The sequence below is a fragment of the Saprolegnia diclina genome (genome assembly GCF_000281045.1).
Source record: "Saprolegnia diclina VS20 unplaced genomic scaffold supercont1.38, whole genome shotgun sequence".
NCBI lineage: Eukaryota > Oomycota > Saprolegniomycetes > Saprolegniales > Saprolegniaceae > Saprolegnia > Saprolegnia diclina.
The window spans coordinates 272,762-293,504 of record NW_008246105.1 but is presented as its reverse complement, the minus strand read 5'-3'; the positions used below and the strand labels follow the sequence as shown (position 1 = coordinate 293,504).

Sequence of the window (20,743 nt, the reverse complement as noted above, 5' to 3'; positions counted from 1 at the left end):
GTACAAAATCGTCGGTGTCACCATCACCACCATTTCACATATTGTGTCATTGCTCTGTCTTTATGCGGTCAAAATCGGCGCTAACGCAAGGACGAAACGATCAAAGCAAGTGATATCAGCCAAAGTGGGAAGGGCCTGAACGCCAGGTACATTTTTGGTCACAGAGCCACGGTGAACTCAGTGTTGTGGTCGACTCGTGGTGATATCTGGTCGAGCCACTTGGAGAGCTGCTCGATCATCCTGGGCACTAGAATGGTTGAATCGAGGTGGCGTGGCACGCTGCTCCGCGAGAGGGCTTGGGCGACGACGCTGCCATGCACGATTGCATACTTCATCCTACTCGCACATGAGATCAACGACGACGTCAACTGCGTACAATGTGCACGTCGTTATCTCGCTCAGGTCGGGTGCAAAACTCATGCAGCACGAGTGAAAGCCATCACGGAATCGTATCTTGTAGAGGATCATGTAGCGCGTGACGAGCACGTTGTCAGGAAAGAGGATCGTCGAGCAAGCGACTAGCATGTCGTCATGCGCTCGGTGGATGACCTACACATGTGTGTTAGCGTATGGGTGTGAAGGCATTGCGTAGTACCTTGTAGTCGAGCGCATGGGCATTCATTTGCGAGTAGAGCTCCTTGTCGTTGAAGACTTCCCAGTGCGCATCGCAAGCCGACTGCATATCGGTCGACGCATCGGGCCCGAGGCTGCACGTGGCGTCGACGTACACGAGACCGCCGTTGCAGGCGTGCTTGGTGGACCACCCGCGAAGCATCTCGGGGTGCGCATGGGCAAGCGCGGGGGGCACCGTCTCGGAGAGGCACTGGAGCGTGGCTTCCACTTGGTGAAGAAGAAACACGTTGTCGTAGAGCCGAGGGTCGGCCAACCGAAACGGGGGCTACACAAACAAAAAATTGTCGGTCTGCAATCGCTGAGGCGCTAATTGTCAATGGACGTACGAGTTGGGTCGGGAGGGCGAAGAGCGCTTGCCGTCGTGCCAGCGCCTCGCGCAGCTTGGCGTTTTGCTGGGTGAGCATAGTCTCTTGTTGGCGCAGCGCTTCGAGCTCGCTGCTACGCGGCACGAGGTCTGTTGTTCGAACTTCGGCATCTTTTCGGAGCTGGCGCTCGAGCGCCTCCACTTGCTGCCGTAGCGACTCCATGAGTTGCTACGAAAGGAGATGATTCCATCACCGATGAAAGTCGAAAGAGAACGACGTTCGTACGTGCTCCTTGAGCCGCCAGGCCTGGGTGTTTTTGCGCTTCCGAGCGCGCCGACGTTCGAGGGCCTCGTTTGTCAAGATCGTCATTTGAAAAGTGACGACCACGCTGCGCTACCACCACCACCACGTGGCAGCGCCAGCTGGAAGGACCACCCACACCGTCCAAGCAAAGATCGCACCGTACGAGGCACTTGACGCCTCTTAAATTTTCAGACGTAACTAGCCACGTAGCGCAGCAGGAAGCAACAAACGATGAAGGCCAGTACAGTGTGAGAGATGCAGCGTCTATGACTACCATTGACTCGGCGACCGACTCGTTAGGTTAACGACAGACTCGTTCCGGTTAGCGACCGACTCGTTTCGGTCTGTCGGTTATCAATAATGATGATTCCGGGGTCGCTCTGTATGGCAGAGACTTGTCGGCTGCAATCAGCGGGCCGTGATGGTCTCATATCGTAAATCCATTGTCATCAGTTGTGTATTACTGTACTGTACCTCTCGTGGAATACCAGTGCTGCTAGTTTACCCGTTTAACCACGTGGCGACTGCGGTTTCGTCTTGATCACCGCCGAGACGTTGCTGGCATCGGGACACATCACAGATACGGGGCTTCGTAACAGAGAACGGAACGAGGTGCTTGTCTCGCCTGAAACAATTGTGTACATCAATGCGTCTCTCCACGTGAACGCCTCACGCCGTCCGCTGCCGATGATGCTTACGGTTCCGGTTCTCCAGGCTCGAATGCTGTTCACTGTACTGTGGGCTTGTCATTGTCCTTACTGGCAGGCCGTGAAGTCTAGTCCTCTCTGACTAGACTAGACAGTCATAAGCGTAGATGCGTCCAGCAGTGAACGGCAATGACGCCAGCGTAGCTCGTCGTAAGCATGAGCAAGGGTTGAAGGAAATTTTCGGGCCGTTGCATGTGCCCTCGCGTCGTCGTCTCCTGGCCGCCCATTGAACGACGGTAGTCGTTACTGCAGTCGTCTTGCGATGTGCTCCGTCTAGAATCAGACGCAAATATTGGCACAGTTATCGCAACGCGACGATACAGAGCGTAGCCACGTGCGCTGTCAGTCGAAGGCTGCACATGTCCTATACCTTCAAGTTCCAACCCTGTGGACATGAAGCTTGCCAAGCGTGTGCAAGGGTATGTTGATGCTTGGGTGGCGATGGCACCTGGGAGGAGCGAAGTGACGGTTCGCGTGATGAAACATCCCCATCAAAATTTGCGCGGGAACTGGCACGATGGAATTGCTGCGTGCATTTAGCCAGCCCGTGCGTTGGCCACATCAAAGCCGCGCGACGCGACGAACAAGGCCACCTTACCGCCAACGTTCATACGCCTGATGATGTCCGTGCCACTGGCCGTCAACATTGCCCACCGAAGCCAAGCTACATACAGCGCCCGGTTCAAGATCAGTGAGTGGTATTGCATATCAGAACTCCAGGACTTACATGTATTTGCACACACAACTCGGAACGATAGTCTGTTGTCGCAGCATGGCTGTGGATCGCGATGAGCTATTCGTATCCACGGGTTGGTGCATCAATGAGCTGAGGAAGGCAAGTCGGTGCGAGTCCTCACTCGAACGACCGCGACGAAGTTGAACCAATGTACCGGTAGCTGGTTTCAGTATGTAAGAGAATAGGAACGATGATACTCGAAAAACCCAGCCAGGACCACAAAGCCGTAGAAGTGCGCTTCGTGTAGAAGCCAAGAAGATCCAGTGCCCAACGAACGACCATGGATGACCATAGTGTTGCAAGCTTCCTGGGCAAAATTTCGCCAGCGCGACATGGAATGGTTGGGTGGGTTTAGTCAAACTGGAATTGACCAATCAAACGTCGCGATTCAAGGCGAGCTTCAATGGGCAGCATCGAGGTGGCGATCGCGGCCGCCGGGCCGGCAGCCCTGGCCTTGGAGTCCAGCGCAGTGGACACGCGCAGCCTTCTCTATGTCCAAGGCGATGTCTTTGCCGCGTTCACGCACCAGATCACAAAGCCCACGCTGGCGGTCCTGCGCTTCGCCACGAACGAGCCGCGAGCGGTGGCCCAGATCCGCCACGTCCGCGAGCTTCCGGCACACGACCTTGGGGCCGCGTTAGCCGCCATCAACGTTGAGAATCTTGCATCAGTTGCGATACCGTCATTGGGGCTCTTGACAGCGCTCGGCGAAGCGGCGGCGACGACGCTACACCTCGAGCAGCTCGACAACAACCTCATACCAGCCACCCTCCGCCTGCACCTGACGATGAACATGGCGCCCACTGCCTATACGCGCAAGATCCTTCTGGCCATGGAGCAATTGGCGCCGAAGGTAACGTGTTGCGTACTCGACCTGCGGATCACCATGGCTGCTTGTAGCTGCTCATGGGAACGCTCGTCTGGCCCGGTCGGCGGATACCGTTGCGATGGCGCAATGACCTCGACATCGCAGTTGTCGCTTCTGTTGACGCAGACGACGACAGCAGCTTTGCGAGCTGTGTCACGGCAACCACGACTGTGACCTTCTCAAACGGCACTTTATCTTCGTCGTCTTCGTCATGCGGTCGACCGATTCACGCGTCGGCGGCAGTGGACGTTGCGCGGGAGCTCGCCTGTCATGCGTCCGTCGTGCACGACACGATTGGTTTCCTCACGCAGCGGTTCCAGGAAGGTACCTCGAACTCCCACGGTGTCGGTGCGCTGCTCGTCGGTGTCCCCGGCGTCGGCAAGTCGCACTTTTTGCGGCTCCTCGCGGGTTCGATTCCCAATTTGCGCTTCCATTTTGTCTCGTCGCCCGATGTGTTTCAGACCAACGCCGGCGCGTCCGAACACAAGATTCTCGACATCTTCCACGAGGCGTCGCGGGCACCATGGACCGTCGTCGTCCTCGAAGACGTCGATGCGATCGCAGCTAGTTCCGAGACGGCGCTCGACAAGTCGGTGCTTGCGACGCTCCTCGCGGTACTTCGGACTCTTCCTCGCCACGTCGCTGTCCTCGGTAGACCATCGTCCTTCGTTATTTGGTATCGCTCTCTTATGTGCGTACGTTAGCAACGACAAACCGCAGAGATGTGCTGGACCCTGCGCTCACGACCAACAAACGATTGGATCTGTGCCTCAGCATGGCACCGCCGACGCTGCCCGAGCGCCACGCCGTCTTGACGACGGTAGAATGCCATACCACTCACTGTCTATTCCCCGAGGGGAGAACTGACCGCTTCTTGGTCTAGATATGTCGGCACATGGACGTGCAAAGTGACTTGCTCGAGCTCATGGCGGCGCGGACGTCGGGCTTTGTTGGTGCTGACCTCCTCAGCCTCGTCCGCGAAGCCGCCATGGCGTCCGTGGTGAACGGCGCCCCGGGCCGCCTGGAGGCTCACCACATTGAGGCTGGGCTTCGCGTCGTGCGCCCGTCGGTGCTCCAAGGCCAAAAGACCGCCACCTCGCTTCTTGTGCCCATGTTTGGCGTGGCTGACGCGCTCCAGACACTCGATGTCGCGGTCGTCGGGCCGCTGCGCGACTCGTCGGCGTACCGGCGAATGGGCATCCCGCCGCCCCGGGGTGTCCTCCTCACGGGCCCGTCGGGGAGCGGCAAGAGCCACGCGCTCGCGTATGTGTCGGCGACGGTCGGTGCCCACGCGACCGTCGTACCCGTCATGTGCACCGACTTGGTCACGAAAGTTGTCGGTGGCACGGAACAGGCGCTCTCGGCGCTCTTTGCCACCGCGCGCCTCGCTGCGCCCTGCGTCCTCCTCTTTGATCAGATTGAGAGTTTGGCGCCGGTCCGCGGTTTTGACACGAGCTCCGAGCAGACATTCGACCGCGTCCTCTCCATGTTGCTCTTGGAAATGGACGGCGTCGGCTCGTCGTCGTCGGCGTCAGGTCCCATGACACCTTGAGACGGTGCTAAACTCATTGCATTTGTCGTAGCCATGCGCACGATGACGCACGAGGCGTTCCTGCGTCAGCACGTGGTGCTCGTGGCGACGACGACGCACGCCAGCCAGCTCGACCCTGCGATCTTGCGCCCCGGGTACTACTCGCAACCTGTGTTGTGTGCAGCTGGCTGATAATGCTCGATAGGCGCTTTGACCTTGAGATTGGGCTCACGTTTCCAGACGCAGACGCGCGCGCCGAGGTCATCACCCACTTGCTGGCGCAGACACCCGTCGCGATCCAAGACCGCTTTGCAACCGCCGACGCCTTTACGCAGTGGCTCGTCGCGGCGACCGAAGGCGCGTCCGTGGGCCAGCTCAATGCAGTGTTCCAAGAAGCCGCGCTGGCTTGTCTGCGCAGCGACATCCATGCGACCAAGGTCACCTTGGAGCTCTTGGAAGAGGCCCTGCAGCAGGAGGTGGGCCGTAGCCTTCGTTTTTGCCTCCATCTCTGATACGATATAGATTGGCAAGGCGCGGCCCGCCAATGCACTGGAGATCGATGCGAGTGAAGACGAAGACGAGTAAAAGCATGGGTCAACTAGTAATAGCATTTGATCTCTACATGGGATGGCTCAGCTTCGCCTTTTGATTGCTCTCTTCTGGTCGATGGCAAGACCACCGACGATGCATTGTAGCAGCATGCACGGAGTCATGGCATCCACATCCTTCTAGAACACTCGAGTGCTTGTACAGAGGTTCCTCGCCTGGGTGGAGATTGTTTGCTGTACGACGACGTTGACGCAGCTCGTGCGTCCCAGGGTCTGCCTCGCAGGAGGAGGAGGGCTTGCTCCAGCCACGCGCAGACGTCGTCGCTGCTGTACGCTACATGCACATCGTTGGCTGCCGGACCTCGAGCGGTACTTGGATCATCATGGCCATCCCATACTCTTGCTACGTCGATCAAATGCAATTGCGTCCGACCACCACAAGCTCCGGTATCCGGTTATATTATCCGGATATCGAAGGACTGAAATCACGCAACTTGAAGCCACCTCGCCTCCATTGCTGCCAGCACGGCCAGCGCATCAGCACGAACAAGCTCGTCAACGCAACATATATTATACGACATGATAGTCTTCACCCTCGAGGCACAGAGAGGACAGAGAGGACAGAAGCTGCCGTGCGGTCGGCCGCTCGTCGGGCTCGTGCGCGAGGCAGCGTGTGGCGATGGCCAAGATCGCCGGCGGACACGACCGCGAGAACGCGGGTCGGAGCTCGTTGGCAGCGACAAGCATCGCGATTCGGGCTTTGGTGAGGGTAACGTTGATGCCGCCGATAGGCAGCGTCACGATCTGGTTAAAGTACGGCACTTGGTGCGTGTCGAGCTCCGAGAGAAGGACGCCGAACGAGTAGATGTCGGCCTTTTCGCTGTACCGCGTGCCCTTGAGCACTTCGGGCGCGATCCACGGCACCGTGCCCACCTCGGCCGTCAGCACGTGGTCGTCTGGTCCAAACTCGCGGCTTGTGCCAAAATCGCTGAGCTTGGCGACATACGCCTCGTTGAGTAAGACGTTCTTGGACTTGAGGTCGCGGTGGATCACGGCGGGCGTCACCTCGCTGTGCAGATAGGCCAAACCTCGGGCGACGTCGCAGCAGACAGCCTCCTTGCTCCGAATCGCTCCAGGTGTGTGTGGTGCGTTCTCAGCCGTCGCCCACACAAACCGCTGGTCGGTGCTCAGGACGCTCCAGAGATCGCCGCGCGCCATGTACTCGAGGACCGCGGTGGGGCTTTGCGCCGACGCAAACGTGATGCCGATGAACCCGACAATGTTGTCGTGGCGCAGCGAGGCGCCGAGCCGGATCTCCTCGACAAACGCTTGGACAGCTCGAAGCTCGTGCACGCGCTCGGGGCGAAGACTCTTGAGCGCAACGGTGCGGTCCACAAACTCGGGACTGCGGTTGAGCGTCGCGACGTGCACGACACCAAACCCGCCCTTGGCCACGAGCGCGCCGCGCGTGAGACAGCTCGCGGGAATGCGACACCGCCGCAGCGCCGGGTCGATGCGCAGGTCTTTCACGAGGAAGGCCGTGTCCGAGAGCTTTCCATACGCCGCTTCGTTCTCGGCGAGCGCTTTGCGGCGTCGGTGCTTGGCGCGGTAGGCGAGAAGGACAAATATCACGACCACGCACGCCGAGGTCAGGCCGAGGATCGCATAGATCCACGCGTCCGCTGACGGCGATGCCGCGCTCTCGGGTGTCGACGCGTCGGGTATCATGCAGATGGGAATTTGGTTCCAGAGAAGACGCGTCTCGGTGGACGCATTGCAGCTCAGGTTTTGATGTGGTAGCGTCAAGTTGTCGAGGCGCGCGAGTCGGTCGAATTGCAGCGGCGTCGCAAAGAGCGACTGAAGTGGGTTGTCGCCGAGGGAGCTACGGGCACAGCGTGGGTGAGCCAACGCTTGGCAAGTGAGATGTCTCTGTACAGTGTTTTAAGCCGTGGGGGCAAGGCGACGTGGAGTATCGAGAAGTTGTTGGCCTCGAGGTTGCTACGCAAATATTAGCGTAATTGACATTCTTATACGACGCCCAACGAGCATACAGGTGCAAGAGCGTATCGGGAAACCGAGCACTGACGCTACTCCGAAGCCGGTTGCGCGCCAAGGACCTAGTCGACCGCATCAGCTCCAGACACATCGGGCACGTTAGTACAAGCGCTCCAGTGCCACGGGCCACTTGACGTTGGTCAGCGAATCAATCGCATTGTCTTCGAGGTCCCTACGCGATGAAAAGCATGAGGCAACGAGATGCAAAGAGGCGACCCGTACAAGACTTGGAGTCCGGGTGGAAACTCAGCGTCCAGAAGCGACGTGATGTGGTTGCTTTTGAGATACAACTGATTGAGCGCCGTGCTCTCCGAGACGCTCGGCAACGGGTTCACTCGGCCAAGACACCCCAAAGCGTTGTAGCTCACGTCCCTACCCATGGTCGCCTCAGCAATTCCAAGAACGAGGGTCACTGGACCGTACAAAATGGCCACTTTGGACGGAAAGTGAACGTTGGCAATGCTCTTGAGTGCATTGTGACTCAGATTCCTGCACCAGTATCGACGCAGTTAGATTCAAGTGCATCAATCGACAGCGTACAGTCGCGTGGCCATGACCCACATGTTGTTGTCATCGGCCGCGAGCTCGGGGCGCAGCTGCGAGATCCCGGCGTAGGCGAGGTTGCTACTCGCACGTGTGTGAGAGAGCACAAGAGGAAACACTAGCGTACATGGAGCTCGGGTATCGCGGAAAGCTCTGCACGACGTTGACGAGGGTCCCTGTTGGCAGCGCAAATTCGGCTGTCGATTCAACCACGATGTCGACGAGGTGGGTCCCGTTGGGGTCGACGACGCTCGCGAAGTAGCTCGCGTTGATCGCGGTGCCGATGAGCGTCGTCAGCGCTGGAAAGGCGACGACAGCTACGTCGGTCATCGCAAAAGGCAATGTGAGTGCCTCAACCCGAGCACTACTAGCACCCAGTGGTCGGTGCAAAGTGGCGTGTATACTCAGCGTCCCACAATCACGTCGCGTTCGGCGAGGGACATACAGCGACGACGCTGACACGGCGCCAATTCGAACGCGTACCATACCCGCGCGCCTGGGTGCTGCCACTGAGCACTTGCGCACTGTACTTGGCACGACAGAAAACCACCGTGAAAAACACCAAAAAACACGTGTAAAATGTGACCAATAACACAGGTTGCGCCACGTCATGGCCTTCGACAGCCAACAGACCGTCGTTGTACTACGCTTTTCGCTGCTGCAAAACCACGAAGCAAAGCGGATGCATCTTCACGCGCGCATGTTTCTCTGGGTAGCTCTCGTCCCGCGCACAGTGTAGCCCGACACCTTTGCAGATGAACGTGTCCCTTGACTCTGTTATAGAGTCTAGCAGTCTAGCCCTGGATTCTGTGTTCGTCTGTGAGCACCTACGTCCCACAACGTACGGTTGAGATGCGACTGCGAATGGTATTCATTCTAGTCGTAGCAGCTGCCATATCAGTCGTTCACGGCCCGTCGCGCCACCACACTGCTCACGTAGAGGCTGCGTAGTTCGAGCAGTCTGGCGTCGAGTACACGGTCGATATACGGTAGCCACGCAAGGCACGAGCTTCGGACAGCGCACTCCACCCGTACGATATCAAAAGATTAAGCACGCGTGATCGTTTACTCTGTAGATCGAAGCGAAGAGAGGAGCATCGACGGATCGGAATCGTCGTCGTCGCACTCGGTTTGTCGGTTGGCGAGCGAAAGCCTTCCAAACTGGCGCTGCCATCGATTGCACTACGCATGATCTGCAACGACGTCTTCGCTCCAGTGCGTATCAGAAAGTGACGCCTCGATGTAGGACTGGCAGTACCTGGCACCTTGGGCCAACGCGGCATGCAGCCTACCGTGGCCATGAGATTTGAAACGTGCGACCACATGGGAAAGAGCCGGCGCAGTCGTTCATGCGCAGTGTGCCAACCCACTCTCAGTACGTACTGCAAGCAAGGCTCGAGCGACTGGTATCGACTAGAAAACCGACTCTCTTGTCGTCGAGGGGTGTCTACGAGGTGGCTCATGGTGCGCATTGCGTGGGTTGATCGAGTCAAGAAGGGAGCTTCTTGGTAGGTTCGGAACTTACTGCGAGTATGGTCATACTGAGACGAAGACGCGCGTTGATGACCATATGTGTGTAGCGCGCGCTCCGATTGGTCGGTACGTTTTGGCTACTCTTGTTGCGAGACGTTCGATTTCGTCTGGCTCATTACGGCCCCACAATGCGTCGACGTTGCGTCGTCTCACTTTACATTTCTGTGCAATGTGGAAGCGAATTCTGCTGTTGTGGTGCCCGCTCGGCGCGCTCGCAGCTCTGAACGAGTCCGTCTCATGGGGCACGTTATTACCGTCACGGCACCCGCGCAATGTGACAATGACGACGCTCACGACCGACTGTCGCGGCGTCAACTTTACCACAACCAACGACGACGACAACACCATCACTTTCGACGGCGTCGTTGCGACCAACTGGACGACCGAGTTCCCGTCGTGCGTCTGGTTCCCAGATGGACGCGTCGCGCGTGGCGCCGACGTCGCGGCCGTCGACGCACGGGGGTCGCTCAAGTTTGGCTACTTGTACGCGATCCGAAACAACCTCACGATCGAACACGTCGAGCACCTCCCGTCGTATGCGTCCACCATGTACGTCGCGCAGGCTCTGTGCGCGCATTAATGATTATTAGCCTTCTGGACAACCTGGGGATCCAAACGCTTCACGACGACCTCTCGATGGACGATCGCGGCCGTCCCGTCATTGCGAACCGTGTGTACGTGCATTTTTCAACATGCGCCTTTCTCACAGATATATTTTGTCTAGTCAAATGGTCAGTAACGCCATCACGACGATCAGCGGCGTCCGCTTTCCCGACACGATCGACGTCTTGTACGCCTCGTGGTTGGTTCACTCCCATGGCTCAAGTGAACGCATTAGAGAGCTCTCGAACAACCAGATCGAGCACCTGGGCGATTTGAGCCGCAGCCGGCACATCACGTTTCTGTACGTCGGACTAACCGTGGTCGCGGTTGAGGTTACAGTTGTGGCTAGACTGGTCGGGTTCAACCGTCTCCAATCCCTCGTCGATGCGATTTTTCCGTCGTCGCTCCTGCACTTGTTCGTCGACGCGCTTTGCGTTACGAGGGCTCACCGCACTTGGTGTAGTTTTCCTATGTACAACAACCTCACGAGCCTCGTCGACGTCCGCTTCCCGTCGGCACTGCAGACTTTGTACCTTATCGTTATCGCCACGTTGCACCAAGATCTTACCGATATTGTCATGGGTACGTAGGGATCTCCAAGGCAATCAGCTCACGTCTCTGGCCAATGTGTCGTGGCCGACCAACCTCCTCGACTTGTCCGTGCTTGGCTACGTGTGAACTGCGGTTCCTCATCTTGACTAGGGGCCTCTCGTTCAACGCCATCACGTCGTTGGACGACGCTGCATTTCCATCGACGCTCGATCAGCTGTGCGGCATAAGTTGCGCGACATGGCGTTGACCTTATCCTTGCCACGTAGGCAGCTCGCGCACAACCGCATCACCGAAGTGCGCGCCAACTTCCCGTCGTCCCTCTCGTCCTTGTACGTACGACGCGATTTGCAGCGTCCTGCATCTGTCCAACTCGTGTAGGTGTCTGGCAGGCAACCCCATTACAGCCTTTTACGCCAACAATTCGCAGTTCGAGCTCCTCTCGCGGCTTCGCAACCCCAACAAGTCGTCGCTCACGTACGATATGCACCGTGGTGTGTCGGGCAAGTGGAACTTCCAGGGACCGTGCGACATTGTCCTTAGCACGACGCTCACCAATACGACGTGCGTCAACCACACGCACACGCGGCTGCTCTTTGACATCTTTCCGATCTGCATGCTGCCCGACAACGAGGCGTCCACGGGCAGTGTGAGCACACCGTCCGAGGGCTACCTCCACGTCGTTGGCGTCGCGGCCGGTGGCATGCTTCTCCTTCTCACGCTTCTCTTGACGACCACGTTGTATCGCCGCCGAGCGACCAAATGGCAATCGTCGACAAGCCACGAGACGCACCTGCAGCTCCAGACGCCGATTTCGATCCCCAACGACGTGCGTTTTGACCCGGTGCTGCGCTCACGGCGCGTGCCGGCGTCGGACGTCGAGCGCCACGCCGTGCTCGCGCGCGGCGGTTGCGGCATCGTGTACCGCGCATCGATCCACGGGTCCCACCCGGTCGCAATGAAGCGCATCCTGCCGACGCGCGCGGACGACCCGAACGTACTCGAAGACTTTATGGCCGAGATCCGCCTCAGCGCCAGACTCGAGCACCCCAACATTGTCGCATTTGTCGGGATGACATGGACAAGTGTGTACAATTTGTCGGCCATCTACGAGTTCATGTCGCACGGCGACCTCTGGCAGTTTCTCAAGCGGAGCCATGGGCTCACGTGGCACGGGCCGGGCGTCTCGAAGGCATCGATTCTGCAAGACGTGATTGCAGCGCTGGTTTACCTCCACGCGCTCTCGCCCGTCGTCGTGCACCGCGATTTGAAGGCCAAGAACGTCCTCTTGAACGACGTGTATGTCGCCAAGCTCGGCGACTTTGGCGCGAGCCGTGAGTGCGCCGACCACACCATGACGGCCGAGATTGGCACCGTGCCATGGATCGCCCCCGAGGTGCTCAAAGGCACGCGGTACAGTGAAAAGGCCGACATTTACTCGTTCGGCGTCCTCGTCTCCGAAGTCGACACGGCCAAAGTGCCGTACTCCAACCTCCACGACTGCTGCCCGAGCGCCGACGGCAACTCGGTCGCGCTCGCGTCGGCCAACATTGCGATGCGCGTTGTGAAAGGGACGCTCCAGCCGTCGTTTTCGCCATCGTGTCCATCCGTCGTGCTCGATATCGCTCGTCAATGTCTCTCGCACGACCCAGACGACAGGCCGAGTGCCGCGCAGCTCGCAGCGTGGCTCGAACGCCTCTCGCTCTGAGCGCGGGCACTACGTTTGAATCTAGCTGTAACTACGTCGCCCTCGCCTTGGGGACCACGACCATAACGTCCATAACGTATCATGTAATCCTAGTAGCTTTCGAACTTGAAAGTGATAGCGGCCCCACTGCTGGTTCGTAGCGCCTGCTTTTGCACACAGATGAGGCTCCGCCGCGCAGCAATCATGCACATACGCCAAAAACGACGCGAAAAGCGTCATACTCTCAAGCCAATGCGACGACGTTACGCAACCGGCGCCGCTACATCGTGTGGGACGACCGACTTGCGCAGGGAACGCGAATCCAAAACCCACCTCGGGTGACGTGGCAGGCTGCTGCGGCTGCTTCGAACTTCGAACTTCGATTGGCAAATTATCGCCTGTCGACGATGCGTCCGAACCGGGCCGAGATCCCACAGCGGTGCGTGGCTGGAGAAGGCGTTGACGGCGCGATAAGATCTGAGTGCTATCGCGTATAGTGTGCACCAGTCTGAGCGCTGCGTTCCGGTGCGAAAGGCGGCGTTGGCTTCTCGTTGCCTTCCGCTCAGATCGTCGGCCGGCTCTTTGCGTTGCCCAAAATTCGGCCACTTTCGGATTAGACGTGACGATGGTCACGCTCGGTGTCGTGCTCCTTAGCGCTACCGCCGCCATGGCCGCTATCGGCATTGTCGAGAGACCGACACTGCGCACGGTGTGCCTCGACGGTGCCTGCGTGCAGTACCCGAACGGGACGCTCTTTCCCGTCGCGAACAGCACGGAGTGGGACGTCGTCGTCAATTGCAGCTTGCCGTTCACAGACATCGAGGCCTTGCCTGCCAACGCCACCAGCGTGTACGACGCAACTGATCCAAGGCGAGGTTTGACGTTCGTTTCTTAGTGTCCTCGACAACGTCGGGCTCGAGCGCCTGCCGCACGACTTGCGGGTTGACTCAGCGGGCCGTGCCGTCCTCGCCCAGCGCTTGTACCTCCCCTGCTACGTTACGCTGCATTCTCCAACAAGCCGTGTAGAGCGTTCCCGAACAATGCGCTCACAAGCCTCGATCACGTTCATCTGCCCGCAGGCACCACACATTGGCACGACCTCTCCGCCGTCGCCACAACATCTTATCCTTGGGTAGGGACGTGCACGACAATGTCATTGCGACGCTCGGGGACCTCTCGATGAACACGAACCTCGCGCACTTGTACGTCCACTGCAGCTGCACGGAGCTCACAGCACGTTTCTAGAGATGTAAGCGGCAATTCCATCTCATCGCTGGACGCGGTCAAGCTGCCGCCGTCGCTCCAATATTTGTACGCAGCGTGCCCATATCTTGTCGCTGACAACCGTGCGTAGGTCGCTCGCACGGAACCGCCTCTCGTCTCTGGGCGACATTGCACTTCCTGCGACGCTGCGCACACTGTACGTCCGTCGTGCAGATGTCCTCGAGCCAATACGTGGTCGTAGGAATCTCTCGGGCAACCGCATTGCGACATTGGGCGGCATTGTGCTCCCGCAACACCTCGAGGATCTGTACGGCGCTGGACTCGTTGGGCGACCATCATCCTTATTCTTATAGCGATCTCTCGTTCAACAAACTTGGCAACGTAAGCCAACTCGTGTGGCCGTCACAGCTGCGGCGCTTGTACGCTACCACCTCGCCATCTCTCGTGATGACACACATCTATAATAGATCGCTGGCCAACAACGACCTGCGGGACATGGCAGCAGCCTTTCCACCGTCCCTCACCTCGTTGTACGGTGCTGCAAACTCGTACGTCGTAGCTCATGCGCGCCTAGATGCCTCTGTGGCAACCCTTCTCTGGTCTTGTACACCAGCGCAAGTCAGCTGGAGCACCTCGCATCTCTTTTTGACGGCAACTGCTCGCAAGACGACGCGCGACGCAACGTGACCTGCCGTGGTGGCCATGCGCCAGCCCGCGTGCTGCACACCATCCCCCTTTGCCTCGTGGAGAGTGCTGCCGCCGACGTCATCACATTGACCGGCGCGCTGCAACCCACCGAGGGCACGACAAGCAGTGCCAGTCTCCTGCCCGTGGCGTGGGTCGCACTCGCGGTCGTGAGCGTGCTCTTGGCGATTGCGATCGCGGGCTGCTGCTGCTATCGGCGGCGGTACCAACTGGCCAAGCGAAGCAAGCAAGTGTGGTTCTGCGAAGACCAGCCGTCGAGCGTGCTCATGCTCGAGAGCCGCCCGACGGTCGGGTACGGCCTCCTCGCCAACGACATTCGGTTCGAAGCCCGGTTCCAGTCGTGCTTTGTGCCGCCCAACACGATCGTACGCGACCGCGTCATTGCGCGCGGCGGCTTTGGCATCGTGTACCTCGCGACCATCTACCCGTCGCAGAAGCACCGCATGCCGCCGCTGCGCGTGGCCATGAAGCGCGTTTTGCCGCAGTTCGCCGACGACCTCGGGCGCATTGAAGACTTTATGCTCGAGATCGACCTTGGCGCGCGCCTCTGCCACCCCAAGATTGTGACCTTTGTCGGGATCACGTGGACAACGCTGTACAACATCTCGTCGCTCACCGAGTACATGCCGAATGGCGACGTCTGGAGCCTCCTCGAGCGCAGCAAGAGTGAGATCGTATTGCCATGGAACGTCCTGAGCGCCGCGGCCTTGCCGATGCCCAGCGACGAGAAGGCCCTCCCGCGCCTCACAGTGAGCGACGTGACCGAGCTCTCGATATTCACCGAGTACGACCCGTGCTGCCCGGTGTCCAAGGTGTCGATCCTCGCCGACATGGCCGACGCGCTCGCCTACCTCCATTGCCTCCACCCGACCATCGTCCATCGCGATGTCAAGACCAAGAACGTGCTCCTCGATGCCAACTGGGTCGCCAAGCTCGCTGACTTTGGCGCGAGCCGGAGCTACGGCGACAGCGACCTCGTCATGACGGCCGAGATTGGCACCGTGCCATGGATCGCACCCGAAGTGCTCAAAGGCGTCCGGTACAGCGAAAAGGCCGACATCTACTCGTTCGGCGTCGCCATGTCCGAGGTCGACCTCTGCATCGTACCCTACTCGAACGTGGCCATGTGCTCGCCCGACTCGCAGGTCTCGCTGACGATGGCCAAGTCCCGCGTCGCCGTGCTCGTCACGACGGGGCAGCTGCGCCCGTCCTTCTCGCACACGTGCCCGCCTGCCATCTTGGACATTGCTCGGCGCTGCCTTGCCTACTACCCCGAGGACCGCCCGAGCGCGGCCGAGCTCCGCGCCTGGTTCCAGCGCCTCAAGCCCGCGTCGTCGACGGCTGCATGAGACCGCGTATTTATTAGTCATTCCCAACCGCCCCATATTACATATTGATATTCACATATTGAGTGCGCAGGGGATGCCAATATGATATCACTTGGGCCGTGCCCCATCCCGGTAGCCGCCAATATTCGAACGAGGGCGCGCATCGCGGTGGAATATGTGCCCCGTTGTTGTATAGACACGGAGTTGGCTAAACACACGCAACACAATGGAACGGATGCAGTCGTGCGCGGTGGCCGCTGATTGGTGCGCAGGTTCAAGTCTCTCGTGGACGCCCTGATCGGTGCTGGATCGTCACTCCTGCGGCGCTCCAACGCCGAGTTCTTATCGAAGATACCTCGGTCGTCCTTGTGCCCTCATGCACGACGCGTCCTTGCTTTCATCGTGGGATGTATCGCTGCCCATTAGGGTGGATCATGGCTAATGACGGTGATTCTATCCGTGGCGCCATGACGCCATCGTCGTCGTCGTCGTGTGCGTTTGTCGCATTCGCATGCCGGATGCGATGCCGGGAGACTGCGCGCGTCCGGATAAAGGGCCAGTGCGCGGTTTCCAGCGAAGTGACTTGTATAGTCGTCGCCCGCGCCGCTACATCCCTCCGCACCAAGTTGAACGTCGCACGAGCGATCCCGCAACAAGGTACCCAAAAGCCTGGAATTCTCCACCAGTCACTTTTTTAAACACGTTGTATTTAAATACGCGGCCTGCCTCTTTCGCGTTATATTATTATTCCCACGACAATCCGCTGAGCCATCTGGCGCGGGCGTCTTGTTCTCGCACCAGCCACTTTTTATTCCGCCCACATACAAACCCATAGTGAATTTAAAAACATGATTTTAATGGACACGCAGATAAAATTCAAAATTCAAATCGAGTCCATACAGATTCCAAGATGTCGGCTCGTACAGAGAAACTGAAACTGTCAGTTGGCAATTCTTGAAGCGGGGGCTTTAAAATCGGCGGGGTCGCGCGTATACATTATAGCGACCGCTTACTATGGTATACGGAAAGCAAGCTTAAAACGAAGATGAGGACAAGTCCCTCCTTCATTACTCGAATTTCTTTGTTAACCACAAATTTGGGCGACCGACCACTGACGGTTCCCCCAGCAACACCGAGCAGGCGTCCGAATCGAAGCCGGAAGCACCAAGCACGAACAACAGAGGTAGATGCCACCGACGACGTCGACGAGCCTCGGCGCCGAGCGACTGCCCGCCGGGCGGCGCCGGCTTCGGGGCGCTTCGGCGGCGACCATGGTCATGGGCGGCGAGATCTCATCCTTGTGCATGTGTGCTTAGAAGACCTATCTATAACATGTACCCCGGAAGTGGACAACCAGGCTCGGTGCCCCGCCGAGTGAACCCGAACGGTGGCGGCGCGGTCGGCGGCGGCGTGCCCAACGTGCCCTCGGTCGGCAACGTCAACCCGATCCGCGACATGCGGGAGATGCGCGACCTCCGCGGCCCCAGCGTCAACATTCCCCCGATGCAAATGACCGGCGCGCCCGGCAACGCCAACGTCGGCGTCGTCAACGTGCCGCAGAACCAAGCGTCGCATGTGAGCGGCAGCGCGTCGCGCATTGTTGACATGCTCGAGAGCGCCAAGAACGAGTTTGAGAGCGTCCTGCAGCAGCTTAACATCAGCAAGATCGAAAACATGGAGCTCGAGCGCAAGATCCAATCGCAGGTCGCCGAGATGGACCAGATTCAACAGACCCTCAAGGCGCTGGAGAACAACCACCGCCGCTTGCGCCAGCAGTACGAGGAAGACGTCATCCGTATGCGCCGTCAAATGGAGGGCGGTGTCAAGATGGGCATGTCGACGGGCAAGCGGAATCGTTCGGACGAGCAGGCCCCGCCCCCGCAAGTCATGCCGCCCATGAACCCCGGCCAGCCGATGGTGCCTGCGCGCTCCCAGCGCAGCGGTAGTCCCGTCCGTGTCGCCCCGGCCCCCTCGATGGGCCGTCCGGCCGGCCTCGACGAGCGTGACCAGCGTGGCCGCGAGCGCCCGTCGCACCAAGGCCCTCCTCCCCCGATGCAGTCGTCCTCGCTGGCGCCGCTTGAGAACAACCTTCACACGCCGACGGCCGGCCGTCGTAGCGCCATGCCGGGCATCCCGAGCTCGCGTGACTCGGACCGCCGCGATGTCCTCGACCGCCGTGGCGACGACCGTGAAGTGATGAAGAACGACGACCGCCACCGCATTCCTGGCCCGCCGCCGGCGTCGGCCGCCGTTGGCGGCTCGTCGGCCAACTCGTCGCCCGTCATGAAGAAGATCAAGTCGAGCGCCCCCGAAAGCAAGTCGTCGAGTGGCAACGGCTCGAGCAAGTCGTCGGTGCCGGCCCCGGCACCGATGCAGTCGTCGCCGGGCAACCCCAAGATGCACCACTTGAACAACGAAACGAACGAGTCGACGGGCTCGGTGACGCCGCCGCCGTCGTCCGCGCCGGGCGGTGGCAACTCGACGCCGTCCAACGGCAACAATGCCGGCTTTTCGACCAACGGCTCGTCGAGCTCCAAGCAGAGCAAGGTCAAGTGGTCGATCACGTACTCGAACAAGGGCTCGAGCACGCACTTTCCGGAGACGGAGCGCCCGACCGTCGAGATGCATCACACACTCGACCACCAAAGCGTCGTCTGCTGCGTCCGCTTCTCGGCGGACGGGACCAAGATGGCGTCGGGCTGCCACAAGACGGCGCAGGTCTTTGACGTCGCGACCGGTGCCCGCACCTTCTGGGTGCAGCGCCCGGCCATCACCAACGCCAACGGCGCGCAGCCCAACGAGAACGAGGACGCGTACGTGCGCTCGGTGTGCTTCTCGCCCGACGGCACGAAGCTCGTGGCCGGCATGCCCCAGAACACGATCCGCATCTGGGACATTGCGTCCAACGAGGAAGGCCCGCCGCTCGTCGGCCACGAAGCCGAAATCTACTCGCTCGACTACGTCAACAACCTCATTGTCTCGGGCTCGGGCGACCGCAAGGTGCGTCTCTGGGACGCGCGCTCGGGCGAGTGCCGCCACGTGTTTGGCACGGAGACGGGCGGCCCGGCCGATGGTGTCACGAACGTGGCACTCTCGCCGGACGGCCGACTCTTGGCGGCGGCGTCGCTCGACAAGGTCGTGCGCATTTGGAACACGGAGACGTCGCAGCTCATGGACCGCTTGGAGGGCCACTGCGACTCGGTCTACTCGCTGGCGTTTTCGCCGGACGGCAAGAATGTGATCTCTGGCTCGCTCGACAAGAACATTATGCTCTGGGACGTGTCGGCGTCGGGCCGCACGACCACGCGGCCGCGCATGCTCTTCCAAGGCCACAAGGACTTTGTCCTCTCGGTCGCCTACACCCCCGATGGACGGTACGCATCCTCCTCCTCTAGCGACCAGGATCTCACTCGTGTCTTGTAGATGGATCATGTCGGGCTCCAAGGATCGGTCGGTCATCTTCTGGGACCCGCGGACGGCACGGTCGGTGCTGACGCTCAGCGGGTACCGCAACTCGGTCATCAGTGTGGCGTCGTCGCCGGCGTCGCCCTTCTTCGCCACGGGCTCGGGCGACTGTTTTGCGTGCATTTGGAAGTACCAATGTCAAACGATTTAAAGAAGCCGCGGGTTGGTGTAAAATTAGTGCAAGGTTGTCCAACGACAAAAAGACAAAAACAATGTATTGCGTGCAAACGACATCGAATCGCCTTTCTTGTCTCTTCCACTGTTGCAAGCACGAGCATGGATTAGTACTGGCATGGCGACGCGGCGCGGAACTCGAGGAGACTGCTGCTGCTGGACGGCGACGACGACGAAGCTGGCCCTTCTTTGGTCGCGCGCCGCACTTGGCGAATGTCCCGGCGCACGAGCTTCCACTCGGCAATGATGCGGTCCTTTTCTTCTATTAAGAGATCGCGGCCGTAATGGAAGGCGTGGCAGTCAAACTGCAGATCGGTCTCTTCCGCGTCGAGGAGCAGCGCTTCGATCGTATGCAGCTGGACGCCCACGTCTGTCGAGTCGTTGTGTAAAAACACCTAAGCATGGTCATCGTTAGCGCGTGGTGGTGGAGGATGGCGCTTGCCTTTTTCCGAAGGACCGTGAGAAGCTTCCGCGCGTGGTGGACTTTGCGACGGAGGGGCCGCATGAGGTAATCGGCTTGGCCCTTGGCGTCAAACGTCGTCTGGAGTTGCACTTGCAGGTACTGCATAGTCTCGCGGATCGTCGCGCGCATGTTCGCGCAGTTGCCTAGTACGGAGCAGTCATGGGTCGCCGGAGCCTACATTTCAAGCACGTCGTACCGTATAGGAACTCTTCCTTCGCAGGGAGATCTGCGGAAATGTACTCTTCGAGCTCGCACAGCATCTGGTCGTGCTGGCGCAGTGAAGACATGGCGTCGAACACGTCGTCTTTGAAGGGGTACGTGACCGACGTGAGCTACATCACGCGTGCTCGCTTAGCGTTGCCAACCATGGGGATCCGTACCTTGGCTATCAGCGCAGCCAGTTTCTCTTCGAGCTCCATGCAACGCAGTCGCGTGCCCATAAACTTGATGGGGGCCGTCGGCTTCTGGGGCTCGGCTACCTCGGGGACGCCGACGATGCTGCCAAGCTCCATGAGATGGGTATCTACAGGAAGTGGGCGATGAGCTGCTTGCGTCTACCTAGGTCCCATGGAGAGGTCGTCTACCTTGCGGGTACATGGCGCCGAGGACTGCGATCGAGCACGTCAAGATGCTGCTGAGGTCGGCAACGGAAGAAGATGGCATATTGAAGAAGGCGGAAATTGGACTGTGGTATCCGGCACGAAAGCGAAGATTCGGTGGCATTGTATTGGGCCGCATTTTAATGCATCTCTTCTGGCTCTCTACTTGTAGAATGTATGCCAG

The 20,743-nt window shown here is 59.3% G+C and overlaps 7 protein-coding genes across 7 annotated transcripts; 4 read left to right on the top strand and 3 right to left on the bottom strand.

The window, feature by feature from the left end:
* Positions 1-130: 130 nt before the first annotated feature.
* On the bottom strand, positions 131-1,307 carry SDRG_10938 (hypothetical protein; the record flags this gene model as incomplete). Its single annotated transcript, XM_008616955.1, has 5 exons — positions 131-336; positions 377-549; positions 596-898; positions 960-1,166; positions 1,224-1,307. The coding sequence occupies 5 exons, from the start codon at positions 1,305-1,307 to the stop codon at positions 159-161; spliced, it is 945 nt and encodes a 314-aa protein (XP_008615177.1). The 3' UTR covers positions 131-158.
* A 1,745-nt stretch (positions 1,308-3,052) lies between these two features.
* SDRG_10937 (hypothetical protein) lies at positions 3,053-5,726 on the top strand. The gene is made up of 7 exons (XM_008616954.1): positions 3,053-3,537; positions 3,585-4,203; positions 4,257-4,372; positions 4,436-5,087; positions 5,136-5,238; positions 5,289-5,559; positions 5,606-5,726. Exons 1-7 carry the CDS (start codon positions 3,088-3,090, stop codon positions 5,666-5,668), a joined length of 2,274 nt encoding a protein of 757 aa, XP_008615176.1. The 5' UTR covers positions 3,053-3,087; the 3' UTR covers positions 5,669-5,726.
* Positions 5,727-6,182: 456 nt separating this feature from the next.
* On the bottom strand, positions 6,183-8,559 carry SDRG_10936 (TKL protein kinase; the record flags this gene model as incomplete). The annotated part of the gene is made up of 8 exons (XM_008616953.1): positions 6,183-7,513; positions 7,567-7,629; positions 7,683-7,748; positions 7,793-7,858; positions 7,909-8,058; positions 8,110-8,175; positions 8,227-8,310; positions 8,357-8,559. 8 exons carry the CDS (start codon positions 8,557-8,559, stop codon positions 6,202-6,204), a joined length of 2,010 nt encoding a protein of 669 aa, XP_008615175.1. The 3' UTR covers positions 6,183-6,201.
* A 1,372-nt stretch (positions 8,560-9,931) lies between these two features.
* Positions 9,932-12,622, top strand: SDRG_10935 (TKL protein kinase; the record flags this gene model as incomplete). The annotated part of the gene is made up of 10 exons (XM_008616952.1): positions 9,932-10,311; positions 10,353-10,436; positions 10,487-10,552; positions 10,601-10,666; positions 10,715-10,780; positions 10,829-10,894; positions 10,956-11,021; positions 11,068-11,133; positions 11,184-11,246; positions 11,296-12,622. 10 exons carry the CDS (start codon positions 9,932-9,934, stop codon positions 12,620-12,622), a joined length of 2,250 nt encoding a protein of 749 aa, XP_008615174.1.
* Positions 12,623-13,220: 598 nt separating this feature from the next.
* Positions 13,221-15,988, top strand: SDRG_10934 (TKL protein kinase). The gene is made up of 10 exons (XM_008616951.1): positions 13,221-13,450; positions 13,497-13,580; positions 13,628-13,693; positions 13,738-13,803; positions 13,847-13,912; positions 13,956-14,021; positions 14,067-14,132; positions 14,179-14,244; positions 14,293-14,355; positions 14,400-15,988. Exons 1-10 carry the CDS (start codon positions 13,227-13,229, stop codon positions 15,877-15,879), a joined length of 2,247 nt encoding a protein of 748 aa, XP_008615173.1. The 5' UTR covers positions 13,221-13,226; the 3' UTR covers positions 15,880-15,988.
* Positions 15,989-16,937: 949 nt separating this feature from the next.
* On the top strand, positions 16,938-19,556 carry SDRG_10933 (hypothetical protein). Its single transcript, XM_008616950.1, has 3 exons — positions 16,938-17,041; positions 17,175-19,232; positions 19,282-19,556. The coding sequence occupies exons 2-3, from the start codon at positions 17,191-17,193 to the stop codon at positions 19,472-19,474; spliced, it is 2,235 nt and encodes a 744-aa protein (XP_008615172.1). The 5' UTR covers positions 16,938-17,041; positions 17,175-17,190; the 3' UTR covers positions 19,475-19,556.
* SDRG_10932 (hypothetical protein) lies at positions 19,481-20,646 on the bottom strand. Its single transcript, XM_008616949.1, has 5 exons — positions 20,545-20,646; positions 20,341-20,483; positions 20,157-20,292; positions 19,940-20,103; positions 19,481-19,892 (listed from the first exon to the last, which is right to left on the bottom strand). The coding sequence occupies exons 1-5, from the start codon at positions 20,621-20,623 to the stop codon at positions 19,605-19,607; spliced, it is 810 nt and encodes a 269-aa protein (XP_008615171.1). The 5' UTR covers positions 20,624-20,646; the 3' UTR covers positions 19,481-19,604.
* Positions 20,647-20,743: the final 97 nt, after the last annotated feature.

Bases quoted from the DNA above. Each gene is read 5' to 3' on its own strand.
- SDRG_10937 (XM_008616954.1), top strand. From the start codon at position 3,088: ATGGGCAGCATCGAGGTGGCGATCGCGGCCGCCGGGCCGGCAGCCCTG. The intron at 4,204-4,256 runs GTAGACCATCGT...TGCGTACGTTAG, and splicing joins TCGCCACGTCGCTGTCCTCG to CAACGACAAACCGCAGAGAT. The intron at 5,088-5,135 runs GTCCCATGACAC...CATTTGTCGTAG, and splicing joins CTCGTCGTCGTCGGCGTCAG to CCATGCGCACGATGACGCAC.
- SDRG_10934 (XM_008616951.1), top strand. From the start codon at position 13,227: ATGGTCACGCTCGGTGTCGTGCTCCTTAGCGCTACCGCCGCCATGGCC. The intron at 14,245-14,292 runs GTACGCTACCAC...CATCTATAATAG, and splicing joins CCGTCACAGCTGCGGCGCTT to ATCGCTGGCCAACAACGACC. The intron at 14,356-14,399 runs GTACGGTGCTGC...ATGCGCGCCTAG, and splicing joins CCACCGTCCCTCACCTCGTT to ATGCCTCTGTGGCAACCCTT.
- SDRG_10933 (XM_008616950.1), top strand. From the start codon at position 17,191: ATGTACCCCGGAAGTGGACAACCAGGCTCGGTGCCCCGCCGAGTGAAC. The intron at 19,233-19,281 runs GTACGCATCCTC...CGTGTCTTGTAG, and splicing joins GCCTACACCCCCGATGGACG to ATGGATCATGTCGGGCTCCA.
- SDRG_10932 (XM_008616949.1), bottom strand. From the start codon at position 20,623: ATGCCATCTTCTTCCGTTGCCGACCTCAGCAGCATCTTGACGTGCTCG. The intron at 20,104-20,156 runs GTACGACGTGCT...GCTCCGTACTAG, and splicing joins GAAGGAAGAGTTCCTATACG to GCAACTGCGCGAACATGCGC. The intron at 19,893-19,939 runs GCAAGCGCCATC...GACCATGCTTAG, and splicing joins TCACGGTCCTTCGGAAAAAG to GTGTTTTTACACAACGACTC.